We start from the raw sequence: 15,706 nt of genomic DNA, 5'->3' as shown, positions 1-15,706 counted from the left end.
GTATAATATGGCCCAGCCCTAGACAGGGCCAACTTGAAACCTGTAACTGAAAATGTTTGTTAGGTCTTTCTCATGCCTCCTTCATAAATTGCATGAACAAACACCCTATCTTATGTCAATTAATAGTTTTCTTCACTCCATTAGTAACAAGTACTCGCCTCAAAGTTGAGAATAGTTTTATCTGTTTGGATACCGCCACATTGCATCACTACTAGTGTGTTCAAACAAAATGCAACGTGAAGTTTACATCCACAGTCTTTTGGAAAGAGGTGAACTGACAAAAGCTTGTGTTGTCCAATATGAAAAGATCAGTAATTCTCCGGTTCTTTGGCAAAAAAGTTGCTTTGTGGTGCAATATAAAGACGCCTCAGCTGGAATTCTCTCATAGACTGCGTATTCTCCTAATGCAAGACTCTAATATGTAGGGCAACCTTATTGATGCAGGTTGAGGCCATATGTAGCTGTAGGATTAAACTTGACTTTTATGTAGAGATGGGGGGGAAAGTGAGAGCAGTTGGACCAAGACGGCAAGAGAAAATAATTTATGGTAATTTTCAATCTTTATAAATTGTATTCCTTTTGTAGAATGTTAGGGGCGAATATTCATGAGTTTCCAGGGATGTGCACATATTGTGTCCTAGCAGACTAATCAACACTGTTGTCACTAGTCAGTACCAGAGTTACTAGTGGTTTAATCTAATTGTTACATTTTAATTGGTGCTCCAAAAGGTCGATGGCCTCTCTCTTAGCGATAGGGTGACGGCTAAAGCTGTCGCCTCCTTGACAAGGTGTTCAGACGGGCACGTCCTACTAGGAGGAGGCCCCAGTGTATACCTGGGACACACTTGGAGAGATGGCTCAATGTTTCCCAGGATAAGTTGGAGGAGGTGGCGGATCGTGGAGGCAGGACTTCTCTGCTCCTCCCTCCACGAGCCGACTTCAGATAAGCGTGGAAAAAAATGGCTGCATAACTTGTTGTTTTGTTATTTTAGATTTGAACTGTTATTGAAGTGGTTGTCATGGTGCGTGCATCATTCATAAAGCATGGCTCAATGTGCCACACTTTAATCACATTTGAATAGTTTTTTAGTTATTCATTTGTTACATTTTAGTAATGAACATCTTGTCTCATCTTACGTAGATTTACATACATAAATTTAAATTAATATTTCAGTGTTTCTTAGTTTTAGACGAGGTAAGAGTAGGGAATTAAAATGTAGGGGATATTACTGTTAAAGGGGAGAGAGGGATGCTGAGAATGAAGGTGTATGAGAGAATCTGCTCATGGGTTTCCTGACCAAATGTGAAGCAAATTTTTTGCCAAAGTCGAAATATTTATAAATTGAGCAGATGCTCACCTCTGTTCACATCACACAGCACAAGTTTGTGTCAGACGTTCAGCTTTTGTATGGATGTCCCTCAATCTGTCTTCAAGATAAAAATGTCACTAATGTCCACAGCAGATATATCAAACGTGCCACTGTTGTTTGTAAGTATATTTCCATAATTAAAATGCTTGTTTCTGTCTTTGTTTTATTAGAATTTTACAAATCTATTTGGCCAGCCCCTGGTGTGCCTACTATCACCTACGGTATATCCCAAGAGTGTACAAGGTGGGTGTCACTGCAGAACCACACTCCTTTAACCAGAAGACCTAAACGAACTCCATCTTCGTCTGTTTGCCTAACTTCCTCTCTGTGGCTCCGCTGTCTGAGTGTTTTGGTTGAAAGAGAAAGAGGCTTTTAGTCTAATGTTAGTTAGACAAAAGTAAATTCTGGACTGTTTGTAGCAGCTGATTAATCCACATTTAACATGGGTGTCATTGGTATCTACCAGTATTTTTATGTTTGGTAAAGATGCTGCTTTCAGTGGAAGCTTTTCAGGCATCGAATTTCCTTTCAGTTTACAATGTCTCTGCTTCACCTGTTTAGATCAGTCTCAGCGTGGGAGTCTCTTCACTCTGTTCCTCTACAGTCCGCTCTTGGCTTTCTCCTCCGTGTGTGGCTTAAACAGTGTGCAACGAGGTCTTTGGGAAAGAGCTCAAGAATTCCTTCACAAAGTGTACCGTGACATTGGGCAGATGCTAACACGATCGCGGACCATAGGTATGTTATGGAGATTAGCATGGACTATGAAAGGGTTACTGTGACGACCCATGTGTACTGTATTTGTGACCATCAGGTGAGCTTTGTAGGTCCCTCCATGAAAATAAACTTCTCTCTTTCTTGAGAAGTTTAAATCTATGGTGGATTTAAGGCTGCACTGAAATAAATTGTGATACATTCATCTTCTGTTGATCGACTTATTTACACATTGTTTAATGCAGATCAAGCCTTTTTGCAGTTCTTTGGTGACGAGTTCCTGCGGCTGCTGTTGATCCGCTTTGTGTTCTGCTCCGCTGCACTGAGACTGCATAAACTCTTTCGGGTAAGTCTGCTTTCCTTAAGGAGCCACATTGTTTAAGTTTATATGCCAACGATGCACCATGCATTTCCACAAACCAGTGTTTCTTAAGCACTTGCAGTAAGTCGTATTTATGCATCATCAGGAGGTCATGTCATGTCATGTCAGCAAATACTCAGTAAATGAACCCACTAAAGTCCCCAGATTATTACAGGTTTACAGTTATTGATTATTTTAATAATCAATATTTTAATATTAATTATTCCATCGAGTAACTCAATAAAAAACACTTATGTTATTATGGGGGCAATAATAAATAATATTAATAAATGAGACTAACAGATGACTTTCAAAATAAACTGCTATTTTTTTACATTTTATAATAGTTTACCTGCATACAATAATTTTTTAACCTTCTCATTGTGTTTAAATGCTATTTAAATCATGTATTTTTTTAAATTCCTCGTAAATGAAGGAAGCTCTTCTTAACGCTTAAACCTTTGATTCTCACTTTAGAGTGAGAACCCTTCAGTGACCACCAAAGTATTTTTGTCAGGTAGCTAAAACACAATTTGGATGTTTGTGTGCTTGCAGGAATCTCAGAGTTTCCCGGAATCCTATCCAGAGCTCCCCAAACAGGACACAGTGGAGAGCAGCCTTCTACAGAAGCATATTTTGGAGCTGGCGACCATGCTGGACGTGCAGAGCTTATTTTGGGATGATTCACTGGAAGCCTACTAACATCTTCACACAGGGCAGTATGGCGTATATGTAAATACAGACTCCACTGCCAAAGCCCTCATGGTCATTTTGTTTTTTAACAGGTAATGAAAAAAAAAAAACCCAACATGCAAGTTCATGTCCTCCATGTAAGTGTTAATGTCATGCAACAGAAAGATGTTCACATAGTTTCTTCTCATAAATTCCCCATTTTGACTCTCATTGGCTTGCCTGGTAAATATGAGCAACATAAGAGTAAAACAAATGAGACGCTCCACATTACTGTTCAGCTTACTAGTTCTTGTTTATCAGCTTCTAACTTTTTTCACGACAGCAGACTATCATCAAGATGATAACAGCCTTGGTAGTTTGTTGTAAAAAGATTTTTCATCATTTATTAACGTAAAGGAACAAAGAAAGGAAACATTCTTGGCAGCTTTCATGTGGTTTTTGATCCACCTGTAAAAAAGACAAGCATGGTAGAGCTAAAAATGCATCAGGAAATGTAACAGTTATTATATGAGCACATTATTCACCAAAAATATTATTAGTGCTGGAGTTTTGTGTTTGCCAAACAGCGCTTGGTGTATCAACTTGCAGCACGCTAAAGGTGCATGAGGTTTTGTTTCGCCACATGTTGTGAGTTAGTCGCTTTCATATCATTAACAAACTAATTCGGAGACTTTTTTTTTTCAGCCTTGTGTGACGTGATAGTGCTTCATTTCCCATTTCACTGTGCTGTACTTGCATGCTAAAAAAGGCAAAGACGTGTGTCAGTTAGTGTGCTCCAAAGAGGATGCTCCACCACACAAAAGAAATTGTAGATGTTCAGATGACTTGGAATGAGAAAGTAAAGGGAAGTAGTGCATGTGTTGCATGGGCCTGTACAGTTTAGTTAGTCAATCGGTGAAGACAATCTAGTGAGAGGTGGGAGAGGTGGTGACCTGTCAGAGGTTCAAATTGTTGTGCTTTCTGATAACACAGATCGTTACTTTTATTACTGAAAAGGCTAGGCACCTGTTATCTTCATGATGACAGCATTAACGTGTGGCCTGCCACCTAATCAGAACATCCTTAGCTGCTTTCTTATAAAGCACAAGAAATACCAGTCGTGCTCCTCTCGCTATGTCCTTAAGTCATTGCTGTCACCATACTGGCTGGTGGCTTTTACTCCTTTAAGCTCAAAGATGGTTCCAGGCAACTTTGCACCGCAGGAATTCAGGGCTGCCCCAAAAGTTTACTATGAATGCCAATTTATCAGGATCCTAAAAGCAAAACTTATGGCTTTCTGGATGAGCTTTGTTTCTACCCTTGCTTGTGGCCCTAAGCTGCAGGGAGTGACTTCCTTTGAACCAACTCTAGTGTCTCGTGGCGATAACCCGCATTCACACTGGAACATATCAATGAGAAACCACAGAAAGTGAACAGTATTTAGTGACTATGGGCGAAAAAAATGCTGGCGACGCAACTTCCAGGTGAGCAACTTAAATGACCACCAATGAGAATGAAGAATACTGTTGATTGACAAATGACCTGGTATTAAATACATTAGAGGCTCACCTAAGTGATCAATGCAATGTGCAACGAATGAGTCAGTCAGAAGAGCCTCAGAGTATGGCTTCTGCTCCTCCACATCGAAAGGAACCACGTGAAGTTGTTCCAGCATTTGACTAGATGCCTGCTAGGTGAGGTGCACGTCTTACAGGGAGAAAAAACCATGACAGTCCCAGGACCCGCTGGAGGGTCGAGCTTCCCTGCAATCTCTGCCAAAACTACAGCCTTCAAATCCTAGACCCATAGATGGATATTAGAATCCCTATTAGCTGTGTCTTAAAGGAAAGCTAATCTTAGTGGGGTCCAAACTACATTAATATCAAATCCATATGAGAACTTGCATAGCACAGTACTAAAACTTCATAAAAGCATACATAAAGGTATAAAAAAGAGCAATTTGACATATCTGCGATCAGTTATATTAGTGTCTGTTGCAAATTTTGCACATTTGTTTGTGCTTTAAAAGCATTAGACTGCTACGTATAGACTTTGGCTTTTGTTGTTGAAATCTTAGAGTTTATCCAGTGAGTGAGTCCCCAGTAGGTTGTAAGGGCTGCTAATGCAGTAGGTTTGTTAGCGATCCTGGAAACTGTAGCAGTTCAGAATGAATACTAAAGAGAAGGCTGCACTAGACCAGCCTGCGAGTTCCTGCAGTGGAAAACCGCCTCCCATTTGCCATTAAATGTTTAATTCTCAATTCACAATCTGTCTCTCACAGAGGCTTGGAGGAATTTTAGCTCAATTTTACCTCCAACTTATTGGTAGCTTTCTTTGTTTGATTATTTAATTGTCTTTTAGAGAAAACGTTTGATGTTTTTGGTCACACTGAAATGCATTCATTGTTGATTTGGTCTTTTTATGTGATTATTTGTGAATAGAAGTGTGTGTGTATATATATATAGTATATAACATCACCAACCAGTTCCATTGAAACCTCTAACGTCTAAGAGGTATTAGCTAAAAAGAAAAATTGTCTTTATATTCAAGCTTTCAGTATTGCATTGGCTAATATGCATGCCTCATATCTTTAATGTAGTGGGGCAGATGTAAAAGGTCCAAAGGTTTATCAGGAACTGCTGTCGATTTATTCCTGGCAGCAGCAGGGGAAAGTGACTGCACATGGCTGCTGAAATTTAACTGCACTTGTTGAAATGTTGGAATGATACAGCAATGCAAGAAGCAGCTGGTTGAAATGACATTTGACTTTTTAGTGTTGATTTTTTTGTTATTGCCACCATTGGAGTGTGCACACATGATGTATAATAGTGTTGCGCAGAGATGTGTTTGTTCAGTATTTTGCAAGACTATGTAATCCATAATGAAATATGAAGTTAAAGCGAGGAGGAGCAACATGGTAAAGAGGCCAGTTTGTTCTTTGACCATTTTTCTCTAGTTACATTCCAGCTTTCCGAGGATGTGAAGAGAGGCAGAGGACGAGTGTTTTCTCAGTGTTACATTTGTCTATGGAAGTCAGCTGTTTCTACATTTTCTTTTCTTTTTACCGTAATGTGTTTCCTGTATTGACAGTTATGACATTTAAAATATTGTAGGCTTGCACTTTATGAGATTTAATGTTCTTCTGATCTTGTTAGTTGTTCTTTAGTCCAGAAATTGAAAAATACTTTCATGTTGTTGTTCTTCATACCAGCCCTACACACTGGTGACCTTCTTTCTCTTGAAGAGTAAAAGTTACGTGGGTCACTGATTTTAAACTTTTCATCTTTTGTCATGTTTTTAATAGCAGTTGGCTGTATTAAGTAGGCAGCAATAACATGTCATTTACATGTGTGAAAAAGAATGAGAAAGATTTCTGTGGTGCTCAAACGTAATGCTGTTGGTGAGGATTGCAATACCAATGATGTTTTCTAACACTTTGTATCAATGGTACACAGTAAATCCTCAAACACTGCATACTGACAAATTTGTCAGGTACTATTCCAAAAGTCTTGTTTCTGTGTTGTTATAACTTCTTACTGTACATTCAGTTCTCAGAGCTCAAAAGATCTCTGAAAAGGTTCAACACTTTGGCCTGCTGACACAAAATTAGCATTTTTCTATTGGAAAATAACCCCAAACACAAACTGCTGCTGCCCCTTCATCGGAATTATAACGACGAAACCTGATAAATAAAAGAAACGAAGAACGTAACTTTGAGCTTCTGTTAACCGTTTGTGGAACTTCTGTTTCTGTTGTTCATGTTCAAAACATCACCACAAATGCAACATTTGTTATGTAGCAGCACTTGGATCATTGATGCAAACAGTGTGTATTATTTAAAGTTGCCTCTCACAGATGTTTCCTGAAACTTGTTTTTTTTTTGGGGGGGGGGGTTCATGTTGCAGTCAATTTTATACTACTCTACCCAGCAGCGTATGAAGCATGGTGCGATAACATGTTTATAACATTCTGTATGATGGAAATGGGTCGTGAGTCACATGATTTAATGGCTATGTGAAGACTAGATTGTTAAAATGTTTTTTGGTGCAATATTCTCGAGGTAAATTCACTGCACAATTTTATTTTATTTTTAAACAATAGAACAAAAAACCCATTAGTAGTTCACGCAAAATAAACAGCTATGTTAAATAAAATGTCAAGTTGTGTAAACAAGGTACTAAAATTGTATCACTAAAATAGCTTCTGTGAACAAAATATTAACAAGCTCATCTTGTATGATATGTATGAATTTGATTAAATAAGGTAGCTTGTGAGAATGAAATATTTACAGATTATACAATTATGCAAACAACATGTTGCAAGTTGTGCAAACAAATTACTAAGAAGGTGGATTCTGTGAGACTGATGGAACTTTTACAGGCATAATATGACCAAGATGACTCGTGTGGGAAACATCACTGCGCAAACGAGAGACTGTCACAGTACATGCTTTACATCCTTTGGTCGGTGTTTTTAGGAGGATTTAAATACTACTAGCAATGAACAAAAACAAATGACACATTATACACTGCAAGTCGAAATGTAAAAGCAGTGTGTGTTACAAGCTAAGTACCCCCTATGATTCAGAAACTCGTAGAACCACGTTTAACAACAATAACTCAAAGTAATCAGAAAGTCCCATCACAGCATTTTAGTCAGGTTGAGGTCTGGACTTTGACTTTTTTCAGTTATTCTGTTATAGATTAGCTGCTGTGTTTAGGGTTAATGTCCTGTTGATGACCCAATTTCATCCAGGCTTTAACTGTCAGACAGATGGCTTCACATTTAAATCTTGAACATTTTGGTATACAGAGCAGTTCATGCTCCACTCAGTGACCGCAAGGTGCCCAAATCATCATCGCTCCACCACCGTGCTGACAGTTGGTCTGAGGTGTTTGTGCTGGTGTTGTGAAATGGAGCTCTTGGGTTTGTTGCAGTGTTTGAAAGATTGACACATGTCTTGAATGTTTTCCACTTGTGAATAATCCGTCAAACAGTGGACAACAGATTGTTTGGAAATGGCCATTTAACACTTGCCAGGTTGATGGGCAGCAACATTTTCTTATTAAAGATCGTTGTTGATGTCTTTGCTCTTTGGCGTTGTGTTAACACACCTGAATGCTCAGGAGCAGCAAACTACCTAAACCTGAGCTTATATGGAGGTGCTCACACTTGCTGATGATCAGATAATCAAGTGGATTTGATTAGCAGTGCCTGGCTGCTGCTTGCCACCTTAATTCCTTTTGAAGCAGTTAAAGTGTGCCTACTTTTTCACACGCTGCTTCTGCATTTGACACAAAATTTAATATGTTGTGTGTTATGTTGTTGTTCATTACTGCAATGAATTTATCAGAATGTGTAATCTGCAGGATTATACAGAGGATATCACTGCTGTAAACTAAAATGGAAATCTAAACCCTGAAATCCAACTCTGTCCAAACCACAAAAGACTTTTTATTATTCTTCTGCTGTCATGTTGCTATTCCTGTCATAATTATCTGACATGTTGGGTGTTCAAGGACTACAAATGTTCAGCGTTTTGTGACATAAATTTGCCTTATTTTGAAAAGTTTCACTCTTTTATTTTCCAGAATTCACACGGTCATATATTTATATTTTTGTTGCAATCATGCCAATTCAGTCCATTTCAAAGTAATCAAAGTGAAAATGCACAGAAGATGCTGTGATTTTTGAAGGCCAGCTATGGGGGTGAAATCTGCCTAGGCAGTATTAGAATCCAACAGAGCACAAGAAATAAACTTGTTTTTGACATGGACGCACAAAGCCCCAACTCCACGTCAGCAACCTGCTAACGCACGTCACAAATAACTGCCAACTGATCAATTCTGATTTCTTCCCCAGATGTGCAGGGGTCCTTTCTACTGTTTTCTACTTGTAAAATTGTCCAAAAGATGGGAGCACCCGTCCTTTATACCCACATGTGTCACATGCCTGTGATTATCAGTGTCAAAATGTCAAATGTATTTTTAATATTTCTTTAAAAAAAAAGAAAAAAGAACAGATGTTTATCTGTAAGCAGCATGTTTGTTTAGAGTAGGAGGTGCCAAAGACTGGTGTATTCTCATGTTCCCATCTTAACAATGATTAAAATCAGTTATTGTATCAGATGTTGCTTTTTTCCCCCTCTGTGATGGAGCCAATAATGAAAACAATATTTGGCTTCATTAAAGGAGTGTCCTGTGTCACAACAGAGATGATGTGTGTATGTTTCTTTATTGTTGTATGTTGTTTGTGTTTAAAGAGTTCTGTGATACAATCAGCTTTACCCGTTTGTAAAGCAAGCCTTTAGCTGTGTTGTAGTGTGGGGGGGAAAAAGGCTAGTGTGCCTGAGTAGCACCTTAAATCTAAAAGCAGCCCATTAGCTGATACACTCAACAGATGTGTTTTGAGGTTCAAAGATTTCAAATATCTTTCAAAGATTTTCTTTGGGCACTGGCTGCTATTTATTCGTATGAATCATGCAAGCACAGAAAAAGGATCTAACTCAAGGAATAAGTCATCTCTACATATAACAAACAACGTAGAATCGAAACATATGTGGTAGACACTTTTTTTCATTTGTCTTATTCCTGTAGTTGAATATTTTTCCATCTACAAAGTTATGGAACATACAAGTCTTGGGCCATATCCTGATCACTTAACCCCCAGCCACTGAGAGAAGCTGCAGCTCTAGTTAAAATAAATAAATTATAACAATTTTTAAATAGAAGGATTTTGAGGTGAGTGAAATGTAAATATGTGGTCCTTTAATGCTACTGCTGGGGTACTGCTCAACTACACTGAACTTAATTCCTCCCAAACAAACAACAGTTCAATTCAGTTTTATTTATACAGCGCCAAATCACAGTTGCCTGAAGGCGCTTTATATTGTAAAGTGCACCCTATAATAATACAAAGAAAACCCCCCCAACAATCATACGACCCCCTATGAGCAAGCACTCTGGCGACAGTGGGAACGAAAAACTCCCTTTTAATAGGAAGAAACCTCCGGCAGAACCAGGCTCAGGGAGGGGCCGTAATCCGGGACCAGTTGGGGTGAGAGAAGGAAGACAACGATGTACTCATGTATATTTTTGTTTTCCTTTTCTGTCATTTAGCATATATTGCATTAACAGAAACGTGAGATTCGCGACAGCAAAGATGATGGCAGAAGAAAAACACTTCACCTGCTTTACCGCATTTGACTGCTTCTTGTTCCTCTGATGATTCAAAGTAAGAGTCCGAGTGAGTTTCAAGATGGCTGCTGAGTGGTGAGCTTACTTTAGAAAATGGAATTGACCTAGTGGGGGAGGTTCATCTTCATTCAGCTATTCTCTTTGGTAGCTTGTTAAGTGTGTTGCTAAGTGACGTAACGTCGTCGACTCTGCTCCAATCTCTGTTTGAGAAAGACGTCACGTGCTTTAAAGTGACCAACCAGAAAGAAGCTTTGTCTGTTGGCGTTGACTCCAATCCAACTCCTCTCGAAGCATTAAATGGTGCTTTGCCAATGAGTTATATTTCTATTTTGGGGGGTGTATTTTTACGGTTTCTCCTATGGTAAGATTCCTGACTTGTTCGTTTACTATACACATCCTAAAAATGCTGCCGTGAAGGTTTGAAGTTAATGTGATGGGAAGGAATAGTGACCTCATGACAACTTCGCCAACTGTTTAAAACAATGTCGATATGAAGTGTACTCTTTGGTTATACATTAATAAATGGGGCGTCAGCCAAAAGTCTTTTTCTAATCAGACATCAAATACAAGAATGAGGATCGGATTTGTCGGTGACGGAGTGAATGATAGATGTTGATAGGTGTTGATTGACCAAAGAGTTAAGGTGGAAACTGTGCCTAGGAGGAAAGAGGGAAGGCAAGTTTGATGTGAGGAAAGGCAGGAGTGCAGAGGTGTTTGCAGAGGAACTGTTTTGAAATATAGGAACTATGTCTGGTACAAGGCAAAAGAGTTGGCTGATATGATGGAGAGGAGGAAGAAGGTAGAGTCTTAGAGCGATACTTAGAGTATTGCGTGTGCAGGAGAACAGATGGAAGCAAGGCCAGGGGCACTGTATTTGGATTCAAGCTGTCCAAGTACTGTGTACATAGGACAGCACCTTTCTCCTCCTAAGGAAGGAAAAAAGGACCAACCTGTGTGATTAAGCTGGAAAGGATGTGAAACAGGAGAGGTTGATGAAGGACAGAAATGTGCTAAGAAGAAAGTGTGTTGAGGAAATTGAAGACGTTCTTTGAGGAGCTGATGAATGAAGAAAACGAGAGAGACGAGGATTGATGAGGAAAGTTAGGGAATCTGAAAGTGAGGGGAGCTGTGAAGATGATGAAGAGTCCGTCCAGATGACATACCTGTGCAGGTATAGAGATGTCTGGGAGACAGAGTAGCGGACGTCTTGACAGATGTGCGGAGCACTAGTAACTACAGAGGGGTAAAGCTGATGAACCCCTCCTCAGCTTCAACAATAGGTGGAATAGACTGGAGAAGTGGAGGCATGTTCTGGAGAGAAGAGGCACGAGCGTCACTAGAATCCAGACAGTAGATGAGGTGGAAAGGTGAACATGCAAGGAACAGCGTTAGTAAAGGTAGAAACATTTAGAAACATCGAAAGCAGTGCACAAGAGAAATGAGTGTGTTGAGCTGGAGGTGGCAGTTGATGATTTTCATTGGGAGTAACCAGAGTGGACAGGATCCAGAATCTGTGTCGGATCATATCCATAACATTCTTTTTGTAAAAGAATACCCAGTAATTTTTCTAGCTGTTTTTGACTTACCTTAACAGAAAATTATGGATTTTGTGCACTCAAACGAACATATCCTGTCGTATTTATTCGCAAATTATTAAGATATTGTTGTTGTTTTTTATTGAGCTACATGCTGTTCTATTAAGCTTATTCTTACTTAAGCTCATGTGCCACAGAGGAAAATCACGAGAACACGCTCAAATTCACCTCCAATTCATGTGCACATCAATGACACCGTGCCAGTACACGTGCACCTGGACAGCCAGAGGAGTCCTGGCAGGTCACCTCAGGTTAGATATTTGTATGTGGACTGTCTGTCTTGTGATGTTGTTCATGTTTTATTGTGAATGTTTCTCCTAATCTAATCTCTTGATCGTAAGCCGTTTGCTCACTCATGCCCATAGTACATGCCCATTCTAATAAATGCAATTAATATAAGCACACTGTATTTTAAAGGGGAAGACTGCAGTCAACAAAGCAGACCTTCGTCCCACAGCTAAAGTCAAAACTCGAGGTGTGGGGATCACGCCAGGAAAGACCTCCATACGTGATGCCACATATAAGTGGGAGGTAATACCTTCTCTCAGTTTCCAGTCCACTCTGCTATTTTTTTAAAAACACTCACGCAATCAAAGATGTAGTGTCACGGTATATTTTGCACCAAGGGGCCAACGCACAACCTTGAGATCACACCACCGAAACCAGAACCTGAAAGTTCGCAGTCTGCACTTCAGTTAGCTGACCTTGCATCAGAGGAGGAAGAAGGCCTACATGGACAAATCAGCCAGTACACGAGGAAGATTGACAACTTATTGACTGAAGTCAGCTCGCTGAAAAATGAGGTCAGTTTGAATTAAGCAACTGTCCAACCTACAACCCTAACCTTACTATTAATTAGACAGATTTCAGATTATAACTTGTTTGTTAGTAGTACTTATGTTATAAACATTGTTGATTTCTATTTTTCTTACATGGGATTTTCAAGGCGAGTCTTGTTACATATTTATTGTTACATAACCATTTAAGGGCACCCAGACAATAAATGGGTTTATTCCATGGAAACTGTTTTAAATACTCCTGGAAATTGAATGGTAAAATCTAAATGTAGAAATGTATTAATTTAGTCAAAATTCTCCAGTCTTGCCACTCACGTGTAATAAGTATAGCAGGGAGATAACCTGTTCATTTACCCCATTGAAAGACTTGCCCTCATTTTAAACTGCCACATCTGATGATCACAAAGAGCAGCGAGGTTTTCTTGTCGATTTCTGTGCTTAAAGCGTTGGTCCACATGTCCTTTTTCACTTATACCTATCCGGTATATGTGCAGGTAGAAATGCAAAAGAAGGAGCGGTTGCTAGAGCGTCAGTCGAAGCAGCTGAGCGTGTCCCAGCGGGTGATCGCTGAGCAGGAAGAGGAGCTGGCTGAGGTGACCAAAGAGCTGGAGGAGACGGAGAAGGAAAACACCAGGTTACGGCTTTCCATGGAGAAGATGCTGGAGGAGAATGACTGTAACAGGCAAATGTGATCCCAAACTCATTCCCAACCCTTCACGTGACAAACAGCCTCTCTTTGCCCTCATTTTCTAAGGGCTTAGAGATCTGGGTGGTTAATTATACTATAGGCAACTGAAAGAAAATAGCTTGATTCAACTGCATTTCAACTATACTACCTGTTAGCGTATGTGACATAAAGGTGGGACAGTCATTTCAGAGTATGACGTTTATGAAACTCATGTTCGAGTAGTAGTATGTTTGTGATTTAAGGTCTGTTTGTTCCTACGCAGTGACAGTGGGCATCAGGACAAAGATGCTTTACTCAGGATGCTGATGGAGGCTGAGGTGAATGGAGCAGCAGCTGCAAAGCAAGCCTCCGCCCTGCGAGAGTCCATTTTCAATCTGTGCGCTCCTGGTAGCAATGTGAGTATTACCTCAGGGTCTGCTCTTTCAATGTGTCCTGTGAGACTAGGGGAACATGGGAACTTTAGAAAGAAACAGGAGGCTTTCTCAGTGTTTCGTGATGCAGTGTTTCTATCTCTGTCTGTGTCTTTGCTGCTGAAGAAGCCATTTGGCTCTGAGTCTTCAGCCTTGGCCTGTCAGAACGAGCTGCTGCTGCAGAAACTGGAGACATTTGAGGTCACAAACCGAACACTGCGGAAGCTTCTCAGAGAGCAGCATGAATCTCAGGTACTGTGCAAGATGATTTTTTGATTTACAGCACAGATCATTTGGAGAAATCTAAAGAGAGCCTATTGCGCCTTAAGCTCCAGTGTAAATGGTTGCAGGACTGTGTTGATGATCCATTTCATGCAAGCAGGGTCCAATGAATGAACCGTAACCTCAGTCTAATCCAACTGCCAATTTACAATAGCACAAAATACACAGGAACTCATGCTGCCTTTATATTGAACTGTTTCTGGGACAGTATTTTTTCACATGAAAACAACACAAGGAAACCTCAGTGAAGAGAAACAGAGTGAGAGAAGGGGGCATGTCGCAGTCGTAGTTTTGGTAGGAAGCTAGATTTGCCAGTATGGTGCAGATCTGTTGTAATTTTCAAATAAATGAATCCTTACTTAGTAAGTTGATTATATTCTGTCACAATATTTAGCCTTGGTTGGTCTCTTAACACTTTTGTAGATGCAGTAAATGCTTGTTAAAGAAACTGGTGAAGTTTTATACGTGTGGATGGTTTAAAGCAGATGGAGTCACTCCAGCTGTCAAGGAAGGACGAATTACTCAAGAAACTGGCAGACACCGAAGCTGAAAATGCCGTGAGTTTAATAGAAACTACAAATTCTTTTTGTTTAAGTAACCTCACAAAATACATCCATTTTGTGTTGTTTCTTTTTTTGTGTCAGAAATAATATGTTTTCTTTCCTTTTACAGCATCTTGTTGTTAAACTTCAAGAGAAAGACCGAGAGGTTAATCGACTTGCCAAGCTCTTAGATGATGAAAAGGTGGCTGTCTTATTTAGAACTCTCTTCATCTGAAATTTTCCATACGGCATTCTTTCACTGCAGCATTACTCATATCATATAATCTTAGAACTAACAAATGTCAAAGCACAAAACAAGTATCTTCTGCTGGCTTTGGAAATGCAGAACAATACCAGGAGCACAGCTGTTTTTTCAAAGAGCCTGGAGTCAACACGAGCTCATTTACAAGGACAGCTCCGGAGCAAAGACGCTGAGAACAGTCGCCTCACTGTGCAGATAAAGGTTTGTGTGGTATCTTCTGCCATCTGTTGCTCTTTTTGGTGCTGTGTATAATAATGATGGATGGATGGATGGAAAGAAATGATAGTCAGTGAACACACACCCTGGAGAATATATATTTATTGCAATCTATATTTGTCCAGTTGTTTGTATTGTAGTCAGACATGTTTTTTTCAGTATATCTTTATCTATGCGTCTGTTATCCTCTGCCATTGGTACAGAACCTGGAAAAAGCAGCCAATCGGCAGAAGGTGGAGATAAAACATCTGACAGATCAGCTGGTGACACTAAAGCAGCAGGCAGGCGCAGACCGAGAGGCTCTGAAACGAGCTGCACGTGCCCAAAAGCAGCGAGCTGAGCGCAGCGAGGACACCGCAGGCCATCTCAGCATCCAGCTGCTGGACATGGTACGTCCTTCCACAGCGCAGACATACCAGTCTATTAAAACCTTTAATGTCATGGATATTAAACTTGTTCTGCTGTTTTTTATATTATGTCATTTCTGTCAATTATATTCTGTTCAGTTTGATTTTGTCATATAAGTCAATTCAACTCAATTCAATTCAATTTTATTTATATAGCGCCAAATCACAACAAAAGTCGCCTCAAGGCGCTTCATAGA

The 15,706-nt window shown here is 39.8% G+C and overlaps 2 protein-coding genes across 6 annotated transcripts in view; both read left to right on the top strand.

Moving 5' to 3' along the window:
• scai (suppressor of cancer cell invasion) overlaps positions 1-9,315 on the top strand; it is a 30,442-nt gene extending 21,127 nt beyond the window's left edge. For both annotated transcript variants that reach the window (XM_005751947.1, XM_005751948.1), the window contains 4 exons: positions 1,541-1,613; positions 1,932-2,105; positions 2,327-2,427; positions 2,998-9,315. In XM_005751947.1, the coding sequence (XP_005752004.1) occupies positions 1,541-1,613; positions 1,932-2,105; positions 2,327-2,427; positions 2,998-3,144 (495 nt within the window). In that variant the 3' untranslated portion in view covers positions 3,145-9,315. The remainder of the gene's footprint in view (positions 1-1,540; positions 1,614-1,931; positions 2,106-2,326; positions 2,428-2,997) is intronic.
• A 1,557-nt stretch (positions 9,316-10,872) lies between these two features.
• Positions 10,873-15,706, top strand: part of odf2a (outer dense fiber of sperm tails 2a) — a 15,255-nt gene continuing 10,421 nt past the window's right edge. The window contains exons 1-11 of one of the 4 annotated variants that reach the window (XM_005751945.2): positions 10,873-11,707; positions 12,043-12,156; positions 12,323-12,436; positions 12,532-12,708; positions 13,197-13,384; positions 13,653-13,785; positions 13,927-14,052; positions 14,565-14,639; positions 14,755-14,826; positions 14,971-15,087; positions 15,306-15,491. In XM_005751945.2, the coding sequence (XP_005752002.1) occupies positions 11,684-11,707; positions 12,043-12,156; positions 12,323-12,436; positions 12,532-12,708; positions 13,197-13,384; positions 13,653-13,785; positions 13,927-14,052; positions 14,565-14,639; positions 14,755-14,826; positions 14,971-15,087; positions 15,306-15,491 (1,326 nt within the window). In that variant the 5' untranslated portion in view covers positions 10,873-11,683. Of the gene's footprint in view, positions 11,708-12,042; positions 12,157-12,322; positions 12,437-12,531; positions 12,709-13,196; positions 13,391-13,652; positions 13,786-13,926; positions 14,053-14,564; positions 14,640-14,754; positions 14,827-14,970; positions 15,088-15,305; positions 15,492-15,706 lie in introns of all 4 variants that reach the window. The other 3 variants (XM_005751944.2, XM_013915630.1, XM_005751946.2) reach the window with 3 other exon arrangements.

Source organism: Pundamilia nyererei, unplaced genomic scaffold, assembly GCF_000239375.1.
Source record: "Pundamilia nyererei isolate P.nyererei 1_Seehausen unplaced genomic scaffold, PunNye1.0 scaffold00335, whole genome shotgun sequence".
Classification (NCBI taxonomy): domain Eukaryota; kingdom Metazoa; phylum Chordata; class Actinopteri; order Cichliformes; family Cichlidae; genus Pundamilia; species Pundamilia nyererei.
Note: the sequence above shows the minus strand (reverse complement) of the source record. Positions and strands in the feature narration are given on the sequence as shown.